Here is a 23,456-nt window from a genome sequence, read left to right as displayed (position 1 = left end):
TATATGGGAGGTTTCCCACAAGAGAGGGGGAGACCACAAAGTGACATTGTATAGTAGTAGGGTGGCATGACACAGGCAAAAATGTCAACTCTGAAACATCCTAGAAATTATGATATTAAAAAAGGAATCCTGATAAAGGTAATGCTTTCTAGTAATTCAGTAGTCACCTATATGGCAGATAAATTCTAAAAGCTGTATTAATGTTAATATTGATATCACATGAGGGAAAAGTCTGTAGGTGGGTTTCTTTTGTACACATTACCCTCCTGAGTAATTGCAGGGTTAACTGGTTTTAGAACCTATCTGCCACACTGGTGACTATTGGATTACTGGAACACATTATCATTATCAGGATTCCTTTTTTTCCGTAATAATTTCTAAGATGCATCATAGTTGTTGTTATCACAATATGGAAGTATCATGGTGCTTCCTCATTCTGTTCACATCATGTTGAAACTATTAAACAGGAAAGCCCATTAAATGATATATTGTCAATTCTGCATGATTCGGTTGATTCTATCTTAATTAATTTTCCTCCTGGGATGCTGATGCTACCAGAATCTCTAGGGTTGGGCTTTCCAGGATCAGGGCATGTTTATTATTTTCTTTTCTATTTATTTAAGATATTTGTACCTATACCCTCCAGAGTTTGCAGTTTTAGCCACATTGTGGAGAGCAAACCTGTGCTTTTAAATGTAATAGACATGTAAGTAAGATGTCTACTCTTGGCCAACGTACTGTCCATAATTTCTTTACAGTATGTCTCATGCATGCCTTTAGCTTCTTGAAGGAAGGACTATATTTTGGTCTGTTAGTCTTCCCTAAAATTGCAAGGTGATGCAGAAATCTTGTCTTAATTCTTCCGTATGAGCTGCTTAATGTTGGGGCAATGTTAAAGTGACTTTTCTGTTTCGTATGCCTGTACTGGTTCTTGAGGCATGGGTGATAGCTATGCATAATTTAGCTCATAATTTAACAGCGTTAAAATGGCTGTTAAATTATCTTACTATAAATGGAAAGCCCGAGCTGTGCAAAAATGTAAAGTTGACCAACAATAAGGGGCAGATTTTCAAAGCCCTACACACGTAAATCCAGGAGGATTTACGCGCGTAGGGGGGTTACACGCGCCGGGCCTATTTTCAAAAGGCCCGGCAGCGCGCATAAAGCTCCGGGACGCGTGTAAGTCCCAGGGTTTTTGTGAATGGGCAGGTAGGGGGCGGGACAGGTGGTCCGGGGGCGTGGCTGGCAGTCCGGGAGGCGTGGCCGAGGACTCCGGCACAGCGGCTGGGGGATCGCGTGCGGGCACAGTACTCGGCCGGCGCACGCAAGTTACACCTGCCTCTGGCAGACGTAACTTCTAAAACAAAGCTATGGGTTTTTGTTTTTTTCAGGCTGGGGGGCGGGACAGGTAGGGGAAGGGAGAGGAAGGTGGGCGAAGAAGGAAAGTTCCTTCCGAGGCCGCTCCGATTTCGGAGCGGCCTCGGAGGGAACGGGGAGAGCCAGCTGGTCTCCCCAAGGGCTCGGCACACGCAAAGTGCACTAGTGTGCACCCCCTTGCGTGCGCCAACCCCTGAATTTATAACATATGTGCATGGCTGCGCACGCATGTTATAAAATCGGGCATACATTTGTGTGCGCCAGGTAGTGCGCACAAATGTATGCCATGCGCGTACCTTTTAAAATCTGCCCCTAAGGTTTTTAAACCTTCTGAAGGATAAGGCTTTTGTTTGAGGCAAAGATCTGCAGTTAGAGCACAAATGATTTCTGAAAAGCAGTTTCAAGCAAGGCGTCTCCATAAAGCCTGGAATCTGACCCTCAGCATTCAGGCTGCTCTCATGGTGTATCTTATCATAATGGACAGTTTGAAGTAAAAGCAGATCACGTGGCTATAGAAGAGGTATGTAAATGGATAATAGGTCTCACCTCTCCTATAAACAAGCTAAAGGAAGCACATTTCATGAAAGTTTCATGTAGATTTCTAGAAAGAGAATAGGCAGAAAAGTCCCTGGATTTCTTTATTCTATTGCCTGTTACAATTTTCTCAACTATTATCTAGTCTTCAGAGTAATGTCTTAAGGGCTCTGAATTGGCCATGGACTTCAAAAATATCATCCAGCTAGATGAATATATAGAGAGTTCTCTGATTAAAATGACTATTTCTAGAAAGAATTGTTATTATTTAATACAACAACAGCAAAACTATAGGTGCTCTCATGCCAACTACTGGATATAATTGGTTAGGATTCTTTTTTATCCATAGACAGCAACAATTTAATACTTAGGATTCCATGTAATAGTGATAATGCACTTTTTACTATTGCTATAGATAACATTACCACACAATTCTCAGTTCTAAAAACGGTACAATAAAACACTTTAACAGTTTGCATTCAAATTGTGTACATTTTACCGTAAATACTCCCATTGTTTCTGGTTAGGCACCTCCTGGTATATACTAAAACATGAGAGCTTTTCCCCTTGAAAACTGGGTTCTTTTGCCACTGTGACTGTGGGACTCTCATCTCCACCTTCTTCTCTAAGTTCCCTCCCCCTCCCCATTAAATGAAGCAAGGGGAGAGAGAGAGATAAGCCTTACAGTTTCCATTCACTCCTTTCTATATTAGGAGGAGGAAGCCTGACAGACTTCCTCCATCCCCCCTCTTCTCTGTACAAGGAGGAGATAGGAGGTTCTTGGGGTTCTTATCCAGCAAAAGAACCTGGGGGGTTTCACTTGGGTCCCCTGATTAGCCACTTGATCTCTGACAGGAGACTTGGGGACGTGCCTGGAGGTCAAAAAAGGAAAATGCAATCAACTTTGGTTTAGGTTGCAAATTAGTTAGTCAAATGATCATTTGTTGTGATAATTTGCATAACTACTTATTACACACTGGAAAACACGCATGTTTTTCCCCCACAATAAGGATGGCCAGGTATTATGGAAATTTGACCGATCTTATTGCAAGCTACTTCAGGGGTGGGGAGGGGGGAGAGAAGAAGGGAAAGCTCAAACGATAGGGGGACTCATCAGCTTTGAAGACTCATGTCTTTAATAAACAGTATGTTAAAACAAATCCTGAAAAATATACACAGTGGGGTAGATTTTATAACATGCGCGCGCAGCCTACATGTGTGCACGCTACCCAGCGCACGCACATGTATGCCCGATTTTATAAAATCCCGTACGCGCATGTTATAAAATCCGAGGTCGGCGCGCGCAAGGGCGTGCACAATTGTACTCTGAGCAGCGCTGCCTTCCCCTGTTCCTTACCCCCCACCCCACCTTCCCTTCCCTTCCCCTACCTCCCCCGCCCTTTCACCCTACCTTTGATGATTTTTTTTTTATTTCAAAACTTACTTCAGCCCTGGGGCTGAAGTAAGTTGCATGCGCCAGCCAACTGCCGGTGCGCGATCCCTGGTACAGCGGCCATGCAGAGGCCTCTGGCCCCGCCCCGACCTGCCCCCAGACCACCCTGCTCCCACCCTGGACCGCCCCTTTCGTAAAGCCCCGTGACTTACATGTGTCCTGGGGCTTTACGCTCGTTGCCGGGCCTTTTGAAAATAGGCCCAGCACGCATAAGGCCGATTACACGCGTAAATCCTCCGGATTTATGTGCGTAACCTTTTGAAAATCCGGCCCAGTGCCTGTAATATTTTTAAAGGGTGATTATTTCACCCAGTGACGACTGGACTTATTTTGTTGGTCACATGGGAAAATAGAAAGACTAGGTGGCACTCCATGAAGTTAGCTTGTGGAACATTTAAAACTAATCGGAGAAAGTTCTTTTTCACTGAACGCACAATTAAACTCTGGAATTTGTTGCCAGAGGGTGTGTGGTTAGTGCAATTAGTGTAGCTGTGTTTAAAAAAGGATTGGATAAGTTCTTGGAGGAGAAGTCCATTACCTGCTATTAATTAAGTTGACTTAGAAAATAGCCACTGCTATTACTAGCAACAGTAACATGGAATAGATTTAGTTTTTGGGTAGGTTCTTATGGCCTGGATTGGCCACTGTTGGAAACAGGATCCTGGGCTTGATGGACCCTTGGTCTGACCCAGTATGGCATGTTCTTATGACACTAACATGGCTTTCTTGCACACAGTCAATTTCCCAGGCAAAAAGGTAGAAACCATTCTTAAAAACAAATTCACTGGCCATATAGATAGACATGGCTTAATGGAGAAGATTCAATATGGTTTCACCAAGGGGAAGGCTTCTTTTACCAATTCTTTACAGTTTTTTAAAGGTGTAAATAAACCTTTAAAAAACTGTAAAGAATTGGTAAAAGAAGATAATGGTGAGCTGGTTGATATAGTGCATTTGGACTTTCAGAAGACATTTGACAACATCCCTCATGAAATACACTTTTGGAAATTAAAAATTACGTGATCAGAGGCAAGGTCCTATTGTGGACTGGTAACTGGTTATAAGACAGGAAGCAGAGGGTGGGACTAAATGGTCAGTTTTCCAAATGCAGAAAGGTCATTAGTGGAGTACCACAGGGATCAATACTGGGACTTGTGCTGTTTAATATATTAATGAATGATCTGGAAAAGGTAATGACAAGTGAGGTGATCAAGTTTTCAGATAAGACAAAATTATTCAAAGTTGTAAATTGGTAGTGGATTGTGAGGAACTGTAGAATGACCTTGTGAGACTAGGAGACTGGGCAACTGAATGTCAGATAAAAATTTTGCAAAGTGATGCACATAGGGAAAAATAATCCGAGCTACAGGCACATAGTTCTGGGTTCTGTATTGGGAGTTACCACCCAGGAAAAGATCTTAGAGTCCTTGTGGATAATACATGAAATCTTCTACTTAGTGAGCGAATGGTTAAAAAAGCAAATAGAATGTTAGGAATGATCCGAAAAGGAATGGAGAATAAAACAGAAAATTTCTTATTGCCTCTGTAGAAGTTTATAAAATCATGAGTAGGGTGGAACAGGTAATAAAGGATGATTATTTACCCTTTCAAATAATATTAAAACAAGGGGACACTCCATGAAACTAACAACCAGCAAATTTAAAATAAATTAAGAAAGTAATTTTCATTCAACACACTGTCAAGCTGTCAAATCTATTGTCAGAGGATTTGATCAAGGTGATTAGCATAGCGGGGTTTAAAAGAGGTTTGGACAAGTTTCTAGAGGAAACGTCCATAACCGTTATTTATTTATTCTTTTATACCACGCAACATATACCAGATCTGGCCAGAGTGGTGCACAACAAAAGTACACCATACATTAAAACAATAATAAAAGCCACATGATGATACAAATAAAATCAACATAAAATCTACAACAAGAACCCCCCCCCCCCCCCCAGTTACCTTAAGAAAAGCCATAATACTGCCCTCCGCGGAGTATCCTGCCATAATAGTGACTGTAAATGATGCATCCTCAAATTAAGGTAGAAATAGCCAAGCCTTCACCTTCTTTCTAAAGGATAGGTAATTCAACACTCTCACCTCAAAAGGTGCTGAGTTCCACAACTCAGGACCACACACAGGAAACATTCTCTTCCTATGTGCTGCCTTGTGAATGTCCTGCCTTGTTGGTACTTGAACCAAAGCCACAGTCATAGAGCATAAGCTGTGATTGGGAATATAGCTCCTGATTATTAGCCAGGTAGACTAGAAAGTTATTGGCATCATTGGGAGTGAGTAACAGGACTTAGCTCTACTATATGGGCTCTGCCAAGGGCTTGCAACCTGGATTGCCTACTGTCAGAGACAGGATGCTAGGTTCGATGGACCTTGGTTGACTCAGCATGGCAATTTTTATGTTCTTATGTCCTCAAAGAAAGCCTCTGGGACTTTAGAAATAAAATGTTCGGCTTCTAAAATTTTAACAATCTGATGAGAATGGAATCCATAGCATGCCAAGAGTATAATTTGACATTCTTTCTGCAAAATGACCAAGTGCTTCTATTAAATAATACACCTGCCACATCTCTTTCTCTGTTATTTATGCTTGTATTTCTGTAACACACTAAAAAAAAAATAATTAAAAGCTCTTGTGCAATAACACTCTATGGAGTACACCATATCTTCTTTCAAATGGAAAGCTATTACATCTATGATGTAACTCATATATAGAATAGCCAAGCAAGTGGGCTAAAGAACATGACCTTCATGTATTTTCCTCACAGGACTGAGGTTTGCTTTCTCAAAAGATAACAACAATTGGTATATAATATATCTTTTCATAAATCTGCTAGTATAGGAGGGCAGCTGTTAGAGCTGGGTGAGGCTACTAGAGCAATCCATGTAAGACAGAGCTTTGAATTTGGAGATCTGGGAAGTATGGCTGGAGTAGGAATGCATTCCAATCCTAAGTGTGTTCAGATGCAATAAAAGATACTTAGCAACCTGCTCAAAATCTGGAGCAAGTTTAAGAGTATCCCTTTACATGTGGACATATTACATTCCAGTACCACGAATGGAAATATAGCTACAGGAAACTCGGAAACTTCCCCCTCACCCCCTCTAGAAACTGCATGTCTTTAAGTTTCACAAATGCATGCTTCCAAGTCATGGTTGTCTGCTCTTCCAGCAATGTAGATGATGTGATCATTGAATAGAATCCCCCAACCCCAACAAAGAAACCAGTTTTGTTTTCCCTTCTAAACTATTGCTCTATTGACATTACTATTCACCATTAACCTTTTCTTTTATTTCAGCTCAGTTTGTACTTTATTAATGGCTAATTGTTATGTGCTAAAATGCTAGTTACTCTTGTTTGCTTTCATTAATTACAAAGCACATTAAAGTAGCACTTTTTTTATTTCCTTAAAAAATCTAGAGGAACTTTGATTCTTAGATTGAGTTGCCTCTTGGGAAATTAAGGTTTGTGGGCATTGCATGTATTCATTTAAATACTAAAAAAAAATCTTGTAGTACTGCTCGATCCATATCTGACTGCTAGGTTTCAATTGACAGCTGAGGATTTGTGACTGGACCATGAATCAAAACGTCAGGCATTTATACCCCAGTGCCAGTGAGGATACATTGGGAATTACTTGGCAAAGGTAACATTTTAATTATTTCCAACCCTACACTACATCTATAAATTATATAAATTACATTTGAGCTGCAATATCTGTTTTAACTTTCCCCTGAGAAAAAATGTTTTGCTTAAGTTTCAGATTATATCTATATCTATATATAGATATATATATAAAATCTCAAAATTAAGGAAGGCATATCTGTACAATATCTCCTAAATACACATTTATGTGCTCCTGCAAGGTTCAGTGTATCTCTTAATGTAAACTAAAGAATCTGCAGTACTGTAGCTACAGTAGATGCCTAGATACCGCATGGTTATTGTCAAATGTGTAGAGTTTATAATCTAAAGGAACTGCAGGTTCCAGCATCTGTAAAACGTCAACATTGTTTTGCAAACTAAAGGATTCAAACATTGTGGGCCCTTGATTTTTAAATATCATATGTTTATAGAAGTTAGGCTCAACTTACATTGGAAGGTGAACTTGTGGTTTATAACAAATCCTATGATCTCTAGGCATTTATCTTGACTCTATATGAGCAGTAATTAACTAACCAACAACTTACTAACTAACTAACTAGTTTGGAGCTGCTGGTCCAGTTTTGATTCATTTAATAATACCATAAGTAAGGTAAGATAAAAGCATGTCCTGTTTAATGTTTTTAAGTAGCATAAAGTTCATAAACATTAAAAAGTGATTTTGTTTTTCTCATTGTATGAAGTAAAGATAAGAATAAGTAGTGAACTGAGTTCTCTGCTACTTTCATGTATTAAATAAGAAGAAAGGACACATTGTATGGCCTGAAATCTCTAAACTGCAGAAACAAACATTATTTTATAATCCTAGAGTAAGAAATGTTTTATAAAATTAAAATTGCCATAGAGTAGAGATATCAGAGGGTTTCAGCTTGTAACAAACAGACTGAGTGAGTCATGGCTATGCCCCACTGCATGCAGGGACTTGCAGTCTTGATTTTAGTAAGAAAAGCTAAAACTAAAAGTTCCTAAATGCAATGGATCAAACTATGATTGACTTGGTCCATCTTTTATGACCTGGAACTATCTGTTAATCCTACTGACATATAGCAACATTCATTATCTGTTTTATGCAAGACATTTATTGCTATGCTGTTTGCAGCTTGGATAGCTTATGAGTTTTTGGCATGATTCTGATGGAGGCAACTTTTGAATTATACTAAAGCAAAATTAATATTTGGTAGTAAGCCCAAAATCTTTAGGTAGAAGTGCTCAACTATAGCCAACTGTTGATTAGCATATTCAGTTTCCTATGGGGCTTCCATAGTTTGATAGCCTAGGGGACTGCCTTGATTATATCTTGATTTAGCTGTCTTGCACTCATTCTTCCCTGAGTATTTAGGCAAATATTGATGTAGGGGTTAAATATTAAACCCTGTGCAATTGTAACCAGTGTGACCAGGATGAAAAAAAGACTTCTAGATCCCAAGGTCAGGAGGAGGGAACTCAGCAACTCTGCAGAACCTTTTGGGGACATTCTGCCTGGCTCTTCCCTTTACAACAACACACCCCCTCCTTCCCCCATTCTGCCTTAAAACTGGTTACAAGATGGTGTTTGATGATTTCTTGCTGCAGATTGTGTAGTGTTGTGATGATGACTGGGAGGTGAGCTCATGAGGCAAAGTTAAGTGTTGATGCTCAGATATTATTTCACTGTAACATTTCATCCCTCCCCATTCCTGCTCCAAAAATAAGGTCTTCTTACTATTATAATTTAATTACCTGGCGATTTTTTAATTTTTTTCCTCACATAAATCCTAAAACAGTTTGAACATTTGTACTATGTTAAGCCATTATATTTTGGATTGGTTTGGAAAACATGCAGTAAACAGATTAGAATGATTCAAGACCTTGCTTTAGGTACTTTGCCATTGGTTGGATTGATTCTTAAGTGATGTGCAAAGGAAAAGCAAGACAACAGAATCAACCCTTGACATGTTGTAATGCGCTTTAGTTCCAGCATGAGTCTGAAACCAATAAAGGCTTACAGGCCATGAAATCTGTAGGTGAGGTTCCATGTTGTATAGTATTATGTTGAAGTAAAACTGTAGTTAAACAGCATCTTAACATAGCAGTTAAAATAATGTGTTTGATTTTTGCTCCTACTTAAAGCAGAACCGAAATCCTCCTCTACACAGATTGAAAGGAAACACCTCTCCAAGATTAAACTCTTCCATGTCTTATAATTTCTGTCAGGTAGAGGTCCTAGTGTACACAGTTATCAGGTCTTCTTTGAGGACTTGCGCACAGTGCATTTAAACCTTGCTGATTCTTGTTGACATGCCGGAACCATCTGGGCAGTGTAAATAACAAAACATTACACCAAAAAAAAGATTCACAATAAAAAACCTTCTGGACAGATTGTTTATTTTCTTTTTTTAAAAAATTCCTTTATCTCCACCCTGGTGAGTTGGACTTTACATTTTATTCCAATCCCCATAAATCTTCCTCAAGCTTGGATTATTTTTTCATATCAGAGGGTCTTTTCTCCATGGTGCGGGATTCTGTTGTTGGGGCTATTTCTATCTCTGATCACGCTCTGGTGTCCTTTGGGCACACCACAAGGCTTTTTCACACCACAAGGCTTTTTCGTGGAAAATGAGCCTGGGGCTTTACAAAGATTAGGCCTTTCCTATCTCTCTTAATGAAAAATGGGCAGAGTATTTAGCTGATAATGTACACCCAGATATTTCACCTTTGCTGCTATGGGCAGCAGGCCAAGCAGTGATGAGAGGCTAAATCATAGCCTATGTGGCAAGAGTTAATAAAATCAGAAATGCTGATATTCTGGCCTTGACTAAAGCCCTTAGAGCAGTGCAAGCCGAGTTTATGTTAACTATGTCAGAGGAGCGTAAGCGGGAAATGGAACAGGCAAGAGTCACTTTTGGAGTGGAAGAGTAGCTTGGTGGTTAGAGCAGTGGGTTATGACATTCAAATCCCACTGTCGCTACTTGTGACCTTGGGAAAATCACTTCACCCTCCATTGCTTCATGTGCAAAATTAGGTTGTAAGCCCTGTGGGGATAGGGAAATACCTATAGTACCTGAATGTAATCCGCTTTGATGTACACTTTGAAGTGCTAAGAAACTTTAAATCGCCTGCTATACCAAAGGGCAAGAAATGAATACAGTATTTCAAATATCAGTTATATAGGTTTGTAAATAAATCTAGTAAATTATTGGCAAATTTAATCAAAGTACATGGGCCTAGGACATGTATTACATGCATCAAACTAGGCCATATGAAACACACAGCTGCAGATATAACCAAGAGGTTTAAGGAATATTTTCAGAGCTTATATGGATAAAAAAACAATGGATAGGTCATGCCAGTAAGAGATTTGTTGCGCCGGAGGCGGACCCTTGGGCCGAGGTGGGGTTGACGCTACCCGTAGGAGGGATTCTACGGGTCCCCACCATCGGCAGGCAGAGAGGGCTGATGGACGGAGGCTGGCGCTTCACCAGTACCAGCCCTTGTTCCCCGTGGGTTGAGCCTTTCGGTGCCAGGGACGGCTGGACTTAGGTGGCCTCCGTCAGTGGATGTCAATGGGTGGATCGAGGTCAGCCCAGAGGCAGCAACTAGTGTAGGTATCAGTCTGTACTGGACGAGCTAGAGACCCGGGTACCAATAGGAAAGAGGGCGCCCAAGCAAGAGGAGACCGAAGCCCGAATGAACCACGACCAGGACAAAGGCTGAAGAGGCATCCCTAAGCAAGCTGGGATCAGGGGTGGCGGCAATCTGGGAGCAGTGGCAAGCAAGGCTGAAGTCTAGATGAGGAGAGAGTCAAAGGATGGTCAGACAAAGCAGAGGTCCAGGGCTGGAGAGAAGCAACGGCGTAGTCAAGCAATGCAGAGGTCCGGGGCTCTGGAATACAGTATACTGTATCCAAGAGGCAACGGAGCAATCAGGCAATGCAGAGGTCCAGGGCTGGAGAGAGGCAACGGAGTAGTCAGGCGATGCAGAGGTCAAACCAGGTCAGCAATCCAAAGGAGAGATGAGGAACAGGAACACAGAAACAAGGAAATAGGAACGAAGGCAATCAGGATTGGGAACCAGGAACTGAAGAGGCAACGAGTACTCGATTAGCAAGGGGACCTGTTGCAAAGGCAATTTGAGAGAGCGGAGCCCGGGCTTATATACCGGAGCTCCGCCAACGTCATCATCCAGGGCTGCGGCCAGGCTCTCGCCACAGGCCCCATTTAAAGACTAGTGTGCGTGCACGCGCCCCTCCTAGGGAGGGGCACGGCACTGGTCAGGACGGCATCTCTCTGCGGGCCACACAGAGAGGCCTGACGTGAAGCATCAGAAGCTGTAGCAGAGCCGGACGCACCAGAGGCAGCCCGAGGACAGAGCCCTTGGAGGTTTGGGTTTGCCCGGATGGGAACGATGAAACTGGAGGAGGAATTTCTTATTCAGGATGTTACAGACTGGCTCCCACGAGTTTTCCTCAGGGCCATAACCCTCCCAGGAAAGGAGGTATTCCCACTGGTGGCCCCTACGGTGGACGTCAAGGACTTCGTGGACCTTATAAGTGGTGTCGGTCTCCGCGACCAGCAGAGAAGGTGTAGAAGCCTTTCATGAAGGCCAGAATAGGACCACAGGCTTTAAGAGTGATACGTGAAACGTATTGTGGATTCCCAATATAGGCGGCAGCCGGAGTTGGTAAGTTACTGGTCCGACATGACGAATGATTGGAAAAGGTCCAATATACCTGGGTGCAAACCTCTGAGAAGGTATCTTGAGTCAAATATAATGGGTGCTTAACCAGACTTTCTGGCCAGGAAGGAACTCAGGAGCCGAGCGTCGATGGCTGTCAGCAGATCTCTTGGCCCGGGAAGCAGCTTGGCCCAAGCGAAGATTCATCTGGTTCCAAAGTGCCTTGAGGGCATCGGCAGTGGCTTGCGCAGCAGGAGAAGGCATCGACAATGGTATGGGTAGAGGTGGTCGTGGTTGTTTCCCGTAGACGATGGAAACGGTTGTCGTACCTATGGCAGCGGCGATGTGGCAGTGGTGGGAGAACTCCACCCAAGGAAAGAGCTCAGACCAATTGTACTGACGATTGTTTATATATGCGCGGAGGAAGACCTTCAAGGAGCGGTTTGTACACTCGGCTTGTCCATTGGCTTGAGGATGGTATGCTCAAGTTAAACTGATGTTAATGCCAAACTTTTTACAAAGAGCGCACCAATATCTGGCGATGCATTGTGGGCCTCTGTCAGAAACAATATCCTTGGGTAAGTCGTGTAGTCGGTAGATGTGTTGAAAGAAAAGGCATGTAAATTTGGGTGCAGATGATAGGCCCGGTAGTGGAACGAAATGGGCCATTTTGGAGAATCTGTCAATTGTAACACATATGACCGTGATGCCTTTAGATGGTGACAAATCCACAATGAAATCCATATAAAGATGTATCCACGGTTCTTCGGGAGCGGAAGTGGCTGGAGTAAACCCCGAGGTCGCCCGACTGGGGGTTTCTGTTGAGCGCAGGTACTGCAGGAATCGACGTACGCTTTAGCGTCAGAGACCATAGTGGGCCACCAGAAGAACCACTGGAGCAGCGCTAAGGTTCGCGCTCGCCCTGGGTGACTGGAAAACAGAGTCATGTGCCCACCGGAGGACTCTTTCACAGAGACGATGGGGCACCACAGTTTTCCCAGTAGGAACAGGATGAGTAGCCGAAAGATTAATGCAGGCTGGGTCAATAATATGACTGGGTTCATCGGGTTTGTCTTCAGGTTCAAATGAATGTGATAGGGCATCTGCCCGGAGATTTTTCTCTGACAGGGGGCAGCGAAGCTCAAAGTTAAATCTGGAAAAGAACAGAGCCCATCAGGTTTGACGGACATTGAGACGTTAGGCTTGGCACAAGTGTTCCAGATTTTTATGATCTGTGAACACTGTAAATTTATGTCGGGCGCCATTTCTCCAAAGCCAGCTTGATGGCGAGTAACTCGCGGTCTCCAATGCTGTAATTTTGTTCTGCAGCAGAGAATTTGCGCAAATAGAAGGAACACGGGACCACAGATCCAGAAGCAGAGCATTGATTCAGGACCGCCCCCGCTCCAGTTGCAGAGGCATCTACCTCAATCAGGAAGGGGCGGTCAAGATCTGGATGATGGAGACAGGATCCTGTTAAGAAAGCCTCTTTGAGGTGACAAAAGGCGGAGATAGCCTCCGGGGTCCAGTTTTGGGTGTCTTGACCCTTACAGGTTAAAGCTGTAAGAGGAGCTATCAACGTAGAGTAGTACACTATAAAGTGGCGGTAGTAATTCGTGAATCCTGGGAAATCTATCCTCTGTCTCTTCAGGCCCATGGGTTGTGGCCAATCTTGGATTCCTTTGAGTTTCACAGGATCCATCAAGAACCCTTGTTGGGAAATTATGTACCCCAGAAAGGGCAAGCTGGATTTTTCAAACAGGCACTTGTCCAATTTCGCGAACAGATGGTTTTCCTGGAGACGTTGAAGTACAGTACGAACATCGGTACGGTGCATAGCCAGGTCCTTGGAGAAGACAAGAATGTCATCCAGGTATGCCACAACTTTGATGTACAAGAGATCCCAGAAGATTTCATTAATCATTCGCTGGAAAACTGCGGGTGCGTTACAAAGGCCGAAGGGTATCACTAAATATTCGTAATGCCCATCTCTGGTGTTGAAAGCAGTCTTCCAGATGTCATCAGGGCGAATACACACCAAGTTATAGGCCCCGCGTAAGTCTAACTTGGTGAAGATAGAAGCTACATCTAGCCAATCAAACAATTCAGATATCAAGGGCAGAGGGTACTTGTCTTTGAGAGTGATCGTATTCAGACCGCGGTAATCGATACACGGTCTTAAAGATCTGTCCTTTTTAGTGACAAAAAAGAACCCTGCACCAGCAGGGGAGGTAGAGAGGCGAATGAACACCTTCACAAGATTCTCCCGGATGTATTCCATCATGGCCTTGGTCTCGGGAAGAGACAGAGGATAGGTACGCCCTCAGGGGGCGTGGTCCCACGTAGAAGATCGATGGGACAATCAAATCTCTGGTGGTAGGAGGTCCGCCTTCTGCTTTGAGAGCACATCTTCGAAGTCTGCATAGGGAGCAGGAAGAAGTGGTCACCAGAGGAACCCACTTTATGTAGACAAGTCTGGTGACAGGCGGAGCCCTATTCTGTCAACTGAAGAGACCCCCAATCGAATTGGGAGGAGTGACAGAGCCAAGGTAGTCCCAGAACTACCGGGTGGATGGATTTCCTTAGAACCAAAAATTAAATTTCTTCGGAATGGATAGCGCCAGTGGGAAGTTGAACTGGCTCTGTGGATAAGGAGATTTGGCAGGGTAACAGTTCACCATAGATTGAAGCAATGCACAAGGAAGTCTCGAGAGGACGGGTATTGATACCCATGAGTTGAACTAGGTCTTTAAGGATAAAATTACCACCTGCTCCGAAATCTACCAGAGCAAGGACAGGAAACAATTGAGAGTCCCAGACTATAGTAACAGGCACTGATAGTTGAGGGGCTGGAGTTCAGGACCCCAACTGAACTTAGGCCGGGAAGTTTCCCGGTTGGAGTGGGCAAGTCTGTAGGTAATGGCTGGGTGCTCCACAGTACAGACACAGGCCTATTGTCTCCGCTGGAGGCGCTCTTCTGGGGACAGACGCCCATGACCCAACTGAATGGGATCGTCGGTCTTGGCCACAGCAGAATTCCCACCAATAGTAGGGTTGGAGGCAGGTGGCGAGTGGGAACGGACCTGAGAGAGTTTCTTGGGCATCCGATTCTCCTGGTGACGCTCTTGGAGACGATGGTCAATTCGGCCCGTTAGATTGATAAGATCCTTGAGAGAGGAAGGGAGCTCTCGTGCTGCCAATTCATCCTTTAGTTGCGGGGAGAGCCCGTCCAGGTAGATAGCTTGCAGGCAGTCCTCCTGCCAAGCGAGTTCAGATGCTAAAGTCCGGTATTCAATGGTATAGTCGAAGAAGCTTCTTTGACCTTGTCGAAGGTGTAATAGACTAGTACTTGCCACGGCATGCCGCCCAGAATCATCAAAGATTCGCCGGAACACAGCCACGAATCGACACAGTTCCCGTAGGAGTGAGTCCGATTGCTCCCACAAGGGAGAAGCCCACGCCAGCGCCTTTTCTTCTAGGCAAGACAGGATGAAGGTGACCTTGGTTAGTTCATCCTCAAAGATGGAGGTTTGAAGAGCAAACTGCATGTAGCACTGCTTAATAAACCCTCTGCACATTTTGGAGTCACCGTTGAAATGAGGCAGGGCTGGCAGGGCAAGTATGGCTCTGGAGGAAGAAGTAGACAGCTGTGGCAGAGAGGAAGCCGTCGCTGGAACTGAGTTGCCGGACATGGCATCTAGCCATGTATGCAGACACTCGAGGGAAGAGGCCAGAGCCTCAAGAAACTGTTGGTGTTCTTGTACCTTTAAGGCCAGGCCAGGAATAGCCTGGAGGGCACATGGTTCCGCCGAGTCCATGGCCTTTGCAATCTGTTGCGCTGGAGTTGGACCCTTGGGCCAAGCTGGGGGTTGACACTACCCATAGGAGGGATCCTATTGGTCCCCACCGTCGGCAGGCAGAGAGAGCTGATGGACGGAAGCCAGCTGGTGTTTCACCAATACCAGCCCTCGTTCCCCGCAGGTTGAGCCTTTGGGTGCCGGGGCTGGCTGAATTTAGGTGGCCTCCATCAGTGGATGTCGATGGGTGGATCGAGGTCAGCCCAAAGGCAGCAACTAGTGTAGGTATTAGTCTGTCCTGGACGAGGCGGAATCCCAGAGACCTGGGCGCCAATAGGAACACAGTCTGACAGAGGACACCCGAACAAGAGCAGGCCGAAGAGAAACACATACAGGACAAAGGCTGAATAGACGTCCCTAAGCAAGCTGGGATCAGGGCTGGCGGCAATCTGGGAGCAGTGGCAAGCAAGGCTGAGTTCTAGATGAGGAGAGAGTCAAAGGATGATCAGACAAAGCAGAAGTCCAGGGCTGGAGAGAAGCAACGGCGTAGTCAAGCAATGAAGAGGTCTGGGGCTGGAGAGAGGCAATGGAGCAATCAGGCGATGCAGAGATCTGGGGCTGGAGAGAGGCAACAAAGTATTCAGGCAATGCAGAGGTCCAGGGCTGGAGAGAGGCAACGGAGTAGTCAGGCAATGCAGCGGTCCGGGGCTGGAGAACGGCAACGGAGTAGTCAGACGATGCAGAGGTCAAACCAGGTCAGCAATCTGGAGAGACGAGGAACAGGAACAAGGAAACAGGAACAAAGGCAATCAGGATTGGGAACCAGGAACTGAAGAGGCAACGAGTACTCGACTAGTGAGGCGACCTGTTGCAAAGGCAATTTGAGAGAGCAGAGCCTGGGCTTATATACTGGAGCTCCGCCGAAGTCATCATCCGGGGCTGCGGCCAGGCCCCCCTCCACAGGCCCCATTTAAATACTAGCTGTGCGTGTGCGCGCGCACCTAGGGAGGGGTGCGGAGCTGGTAGGACGGCGTCTCTCCATGGGCCACGCGGAGAGGCCCGACGTGGAGCATCAGAAGCTGTAGCAGAGCCGGAATTACCAGGGGCGGCCCGAGGATGGAGCCAGCGGCCCGCAGCCACCAGAGACGAGGGACCAGATGCTGGAGTACTTTGAAAGAGGTAAGGGGGCCGAGCCGCGGGACTGCCGCGGCCGGTTCGCGTAACATAATTTTGAACGTTTCCCATGTTCCAGATTGCTGGGAGAACATTTACAGCAGCTTAATCTTCCCATTTGAGAAGCAGAAATGTTTTTGGCTGTACAACAGCTTAAATTAGGAAAGGCAGCAGGGTTGGATGATCTAGGATCCGAATTTTATAAAATCTTGACATTTTCTGTGTTGACATCCTTGGGGAAGTTTTATAATGTGCTGTTAAATACTGGTATTTTTCCTCCTGAAAGGAATATGTCTTTAATTGTGGGGCTACCAAAAACAAAGATCCCCTAGAAGTAGGTTCATATCGACCGATTTCACTGTTAAATGTTGATATTAAACTTCTGCCAGTGATTTTAACTAACAGAAAATTTCAAAGGCTCCTACAGTTAATTGCGGAAGATCAAACAGGATTTGTTAAAGGGAGGCATGAAGTACGAAATGTGGAGAGACTGCTGCCCTGTCTCGAAGAAACAACAAACAAGTTTAATTCTAAGCTTAGATACAAAAAACACATTTGATTCTTTGTCGTGGGAATACCTGTTCTTGTCCTTAGAACAGCTTGGCTTTCGGGGAAATATCTTAACATCGTTCTCCATTCTATACAAAATTTCCTCTGCTTGTATACTTATTAATGGCCCCACATTTTGACTTGAGATACGGAGTCTGTCAGGTCTGCCCTTTATCACCACTTTTATTTATTTTGGCCATAGAAGCTTTAACTATCAAATTATGAGCAGAGGAAAAACTTTCAAGGCATTGATGTTGGCAGAAAGAAATTGAAAATCGCAGTGTTTGCCGAGGACCTGCAGTCATGAATCTTTTTTGAAATTTCATTCGATTGCAGGTTTAAAAATCAACTTTGATAAATCAAAGACCTTAGCATTAGATGTGAGCTTGTCGGAGGTCTGGGGGGGGGGGGTAACTTCTCTTTCTTTTGGGCGCCAAGTAGTCTAAAGTACCTGGGTACTTGGATTCCTTGAGATCCCATGCAGATATATGACCTAAATATAGTAAAGACTATATCAGACATTAAGGGGTAGATTTTCTAATGTGCGTGCACGCATATTAGATAATCCGTGCACCTCGCACACATGCGCTCCGGATTTTATAATCCATGCACATATGTGCGGGCAGCCCGTGCAAGGGGGGAGACTTATGCAATTTATGCACAGCAACACATTACAGCAGGGGTGGGCAGTTCCGGTCCTCGAGGGCCACAAACCAGTCTGGTTTTCAGGATATCCCTAATGAATATGCTTGAGAGAGATTTGCATGCACTCTGCCTCAGTTGTATGCAAATCTATGTCATGCATATTCATTAGGATATCCTAAAACCCCGACAGGTTTGCGGCCCTCGAGGACTGGAATTGCCCACACCTGCATTACAGCCTTCCCCAGTTCCCTAACCCCCCCTACTTAAATTCCCTCCCTCTTCCCCTCTCCTCCCCACCCCCTAAATCCTACCTTTTTTCTTTTTTTTCCTTTGTTTGAAAACTTACTTCAGCTCCCGAGCTGAAGTAAGTTGCGCACACCAGCAGCTGGCCGGCACACGAGTCTTTAGGATAGCCATCAGTGGCACTGTCCTTGCCCGCCCCCTGCCCAGAACACACCCCACAGCCCGCCGCTTCCAGGAAGCATGGCACTTGTGCACCATCCAGCCTTTACACGCGCGACCAGGCCTCTTCGAAAATTCACCCAGTGCGCACAAGGCCCGGCCGCGCGTGTAAAGGTCAGGATTTATGCGTATAGGGTTTTGAAAATCTACACTTAAGGCTCAGTTATGCACATTGCATGAATTTATGCTTTCATTTTTGAGCCAATATATCTTTCTGAAGATTGTGATCATTCCTAAAATAGATGCTCCCTATTTGGCTGTCTTGGAAGGATTTTGCTATGAAATGATCTATGTTCTTAAAATTTATTTGGTTTGACAAAAGGGCTAGGATAAGCTATGCAAAACTGGTTTGCAGCAGGGAAGAGGGAAGTATTGCTTTCCTAGATTTATGGTTTTATAATGCTGCATGCCAGTTTCGCTTCTTTGGCAAATGGTTTAGGGAAAAATATGCGTATTGTGAAAAGGGGCTAATAGATAACATGGTGGTTGCATAGAATCCATTGTGTTTAATACATACTAAAGACACGGCTCTGCAGTGAGTTAAATGGGGTAACATACTTCTACGGCCATCATGCTTGCATGGAAATGTCTCTATTAACATTGGGGCCTTGAAATTAATAGATCCTTGTTTTTGCCATTGACTGGGAATAAAGATTTTATACCTTATTTAGAATATAGCAGCACATATCTTACCTGGAAAACTCTTGGACTGTGGACAGTTACAAAGAAAGTATATCCAAGCTATGTTCTTTTACAACAAACCTTGCAACATATTTTACCTGGAAAACTCTTGAACTGTGGACAGTTACAAAGAAAGTATATCCAAGCTATGCTCTTTTACAACAAACCTTGTTCCAGGTGACTCGTTCATAATTCTTTGCTTTTTTGCAATTGCGGCATTACTTGACATCTCTGTGCTGGAATGAGGAAACTTTCCCCCAACAACTTCAGAACAGTCCTTCAACTGCTCATCTTCTCCAACCTGGACTACTTCAACTCCCTGCTATTCAACTTACCTACCACCACCATAAGACCACTGCAAATCCTCCAAAATACAGCAGCCAGAATACTCACTGGATCTAAAAAAAAAGGCCACATTACTCCCACACTTATATCACTACACTGGCTCCCAATAAAATTCAGGATAGAATACAAAATACTATCCATTCTACACAAAACAATATACGAAAATCAAACAAACTGGCTAAGCGCATCCATAAAACTGCACTCTCCAAAAAGAAACCTCTGCTCAGCCAACAAAGGTCTTCTAAAAATTTTGCCTACTCGCTCCAAACAACTTACAACAACTCGAAAGAGAGCCATAACCCTAGGAAGTCCCAAACTCTGGAACGCACTCCCAATCAAACTTAGAACACAACAAAATTCAAAAACCTTCAAAAAGGAACTAAAAACATGGCTGTTTACCAAAGCCTACCAAAACACCCAATGACTCTCAGACACTACTTCCCCCTACCGACCATAAGCTGAAGAGTATGACATCCGATCCACATTAATAAAGTCAACGATATATATGTTATCTAAGTTAAGTCATTTAGGTTATCAACTACAGTAACCTGTTGGAAACGACGTTAAACTTCAATACTGTGTTATCTAAATTTAGCTAAGTTATGCTATCTAGGTTTATATCCATAATATCCTTTGGAAACTTGTTAAACATCGAAACTTTGTAAACCGTAGTGATGGCGAAACCAAACGACGGTATATAAAACTCGATAAAATAAATAAAGAGCGAACAGTCCTTTTTTGATGATGTGCAAGAAATTCTGCTTCAGAGGAACTCTTTCTCTCCATGGCACAAATTGTGCAACTTTTACCTTCACCTCCACCAGCCCTTACTCATTAGTGGAGCCAAGAGTTAGAAGATGTGATTTTAATGAGTGATATGAAGAAAAGATTTATCAATATTTATTTGGATTCTGATTTGAAGATGAGATATGAGATACTTATATACTCTTATGTGGATGATGTGAAACAGTACCATATGAAATTGACTCCATCCCCCGCATTTAATAAATGTGTTGGTGAGAATGGTATTAGGGCGGTATAGATTTGTTAAATATCCAAATATAACACTTTTTTGGGAACAGGTATTACAGGTGCAAATGGTGATGGGGGTTCAAGTTCCTTATGTGGGAAGGGCCCTGTTACTGGGAGATTTGTTGTTGGTTGTGGAGCACATTAAAAATGCTTGGAAATTTGTTCAGTTGGCCCTATATATAGCGTCAAAGTATATTTTATAAAATTGGATAGGAGACATTTCCTGCTTTGTATGGACAACTAAAATGTTCCAATTCATCCAATTGTAATGGTCGGATGTAAAAGTAAGTGGCCAGCTATCAAAAACTATACAGAGATGTGGAAATTGTTTTTGAACAATTGAGACCTGAAATGCAACGAAGTATTTTGAATTTGGAATATTCGCCAAATTAGAGTGGCGTTCTGGACTCCATAACAGAGCCAGCTCAGTAAAAGTAGTCTCCTCCGAGTGATAACTGATGTTTTTAGTGTGGGTGCAGCTGTGGAGAATAATTGGGGTTGTATGGTGGTTGAAAGGGGTTGATTTTGAATGGATGGAGAAGTGTATGTTGGGTATATGAGAAAGGATGGAGATTTGCCATGTTTGGGATAAATTGAAAAAGGAAAAGCTGTGACTGCACTGCTTCTGTGTTATTTTCTTTGGAAATATTTGGTAATATTGGTTGTATTTTAATACCGAGACCACTGTGTCTAAGAAAGTGTGGATCAAGATATGTTTGTTTCAATGGTGCTTTGCTTGCTATTGTTGTATATGCAAATTACTACAGAATAAAAATTGTTTTGTAAAAAATAAAAATTCCTTTCTGATGTTAACGAATGAACTACCTTCTCCAGCTGATTTCTACTGCAGTCAGAGGAGCATTAGAAAGGCTTCTGGTCTCCCACAATTCTGTGGCCGTGGTAAGGGCTGCAAAATCCCCTTCTTGCGAAATTTGCCTGTATCCACAGATTTGCCTCAGGAGACCAGGGACCTGAGTCCTAGAGGCGGTGTCAGTCCTGTTGCATTTACAACTTCCTACCCCCTCCCATATTGATTTCCCATAACATCACTTATTCAGCAGCAGGAAAAGGAGAAGAGAGCAGCAGCATCTCGGGCCATATTCTCATTCTCTGCCACTTGGGGCAAGTTGCTGCTTTGAATGCATGGCAGCACAGTGTCTTGCAAAAGCAGCAGTTGGGTTCCAGATGGTAGAAAAGGAGGATGCGGCCCGAGATGAGCCATTCGCTTTCTGCAGCCCAGCTAGGGGAGAAATAGAGAAGGGAGATGGAGGAACATAAGAACATGCCTTACTGGGTCAGACCAAGGGTCCATCAAGCCCAGGTTCCTCTTTCTAACAGTGGTCAGTCCAAGTCACAAGTACCTGGCAAGTACCCTAATATTAAATAGATCCCATGCTGCTAATGCTGGCAACAAGCAGTGGCTATTCCATATTGATTAATAGCAATTTATGGACTTCTCCTCCAAGAACTTATCCAAACCTTTTTTAAACCCAGCTATACTAGTTGCCTTAACCACATTATCTGACAATGAATTCCAGAACTTAATTGTGCGTTGAGTGAAAATTTTCTCTGATTTGTTTTAAATGTGCTACTTGCTAACATCATGGAGTGCCCGAAGTTCTTGTATATCTGAAAGAGTAAATAACCATTTCACCTTTACCCGTACAAATCCTTTCATGATGTTGTAGACCTCTATCATATCCTCCTCAAACATCTCTTCTCAAGCTGAATTGCCCTAACCTCTTTAGCCTTTCCTCATAGGGGAGCCATTCCATCCCCTTTATCATTTTGGTTGCACTTATCTGTACTTTCTCCAGTGCATCTATAACATTTTTGAGATGTGGTGATCAGAATTGTACACAGGTTTCAAAGTGCGGTCTAATCATTGAGCGATATAGAGCCTTATGACATCCTTTGTTTTATTTGCCATTCCCTTCCTAATAATTCCTAACATTCTGTTTGCTTTTTTGACTTCCACAGCACACCAAGCCAACAATTTCAATGTAATATCAACTATGACGCCAAGAACTTTTTCCTGGGTGGTAACTCCTAAAATGGAACCCAACATCATGTAGATACAGCTTGGGTTATTTTTCTCTTATATATATCACCTTCCACTTGTCCAGATTATATTTCATCTGCCATATGGACACCCAATCTTCCAGCCTCACAAGATCCTCCTTCAATTTATCACAATCCGCTTGTGATTTAACTACTCTGAATAATTTTGTGTCATCTGCAAATTTGATCACCTCACTCGTCGTACCTCTTTCCAGATCATTTATAAATATATTAAAAAGCACCGCCGGTCCAGGTACAGATCTCTGAGTCACTCCACTGTTTATCTTTCTCTACTATGAAAACTGATCATTTAATCCTACTGTCTGTTTCCTGATTTTTGACCAGTTTGCAATCCACAAAAAGACATTTCTTCCTATCCCATGACTTTTTAGTTTTCTTAAAAGCCTCTCATGAGGGACATTGTCAAATACCTTCTGAAAATCCAAATACACCACATCAACCGGTTCACCTTTATCCACATGCTTATTCACCTCTTCAAAAAATGTAGATTTGTGAAGCAAGACTTTCCTTGGGTAAATCCATGCTGGCTGTGTCCCATTAAATCATGTCTATCTATATGTTCTGTAATTTATTCTTTATAATAGTTTCCACGATTTTTCCTGGCATTGACGTCAGGCTCACCAGTCTATAGTTTCTCGATCACCTTTTATCCCTGTTTAAATATTGGGATTACATTGGCCAATTTCCATTTTTAAGTTACAATGGATGATTTTAATGATAGGTTACAAATTTCATTTTTGAGTTTTTAGAACGCTTGGATATATATACCATCCGGTTCAGGTGATTTGCTACTCTTCCTTTTATCAGTCTGGCCTACTACATCTTCCAGATTCACTGTGATTTGGGTCAGTTCATCTGAATTGTCACTCTTGAAAACTATCTCCGGAATGGGTATCTCCCCAACATCCTCCTCAGTAAACATTGAATTGAAGAATTCATCTAGTCTTTCTGTGATGGCCTCATCTTCTCTAAGTTCCCCTTTAACCCCTCA

The 23,456-nt window shown here is 43.3% G+C and overlaps 1 protein-coding gene across 5 annotated transcripts in view; it reads left to right on the top strand.

The window, feature by feature from the left end:
- Positions 1-23,456, top strand: part of NFIB (nuclear factor I B) — a 537,156-nt gene that overhangs the window by 460,846 nt on the left and 52,854 nt on the right. For 3 of the 5 annotated variants that reach the window (XM_029605636.1, XM_029605626.1, XM_029605642.1), the window contains exon 11: positions 6,941-7,029. The exons of the other annotated variants lie outside the window; for them this stretch is intronic. In XM_029605636.1, the coding sequence (XP_029461496.1) occupies positions 6,941-7,029 (89 nt within the window). The remainder of the gene's footprint in view (positions 1-6,940; positions 7,030-23,456) is intronic. 5 annotated transcript variants of the gene reach the window in all.

The sequence above is a fragment of the Rhinatrema bivittatum genome, chromosome 1 (assembly GCF_901001135.1).
Source record: "Rhinatrema bivittatum chromosome 1, aRhiBiv1.1, whole genome shotgun sequence".
Lineage (NCBI taxonomy): Eukaryota > Metazoa > Chordata > Amphibia > Gymnophiona > Rhinatrematidae > Rhinatrema > Rhinatrema bivittatum.
This window is presented reverse-complemented; position numbering and strand designations above follow the sequence as displayed.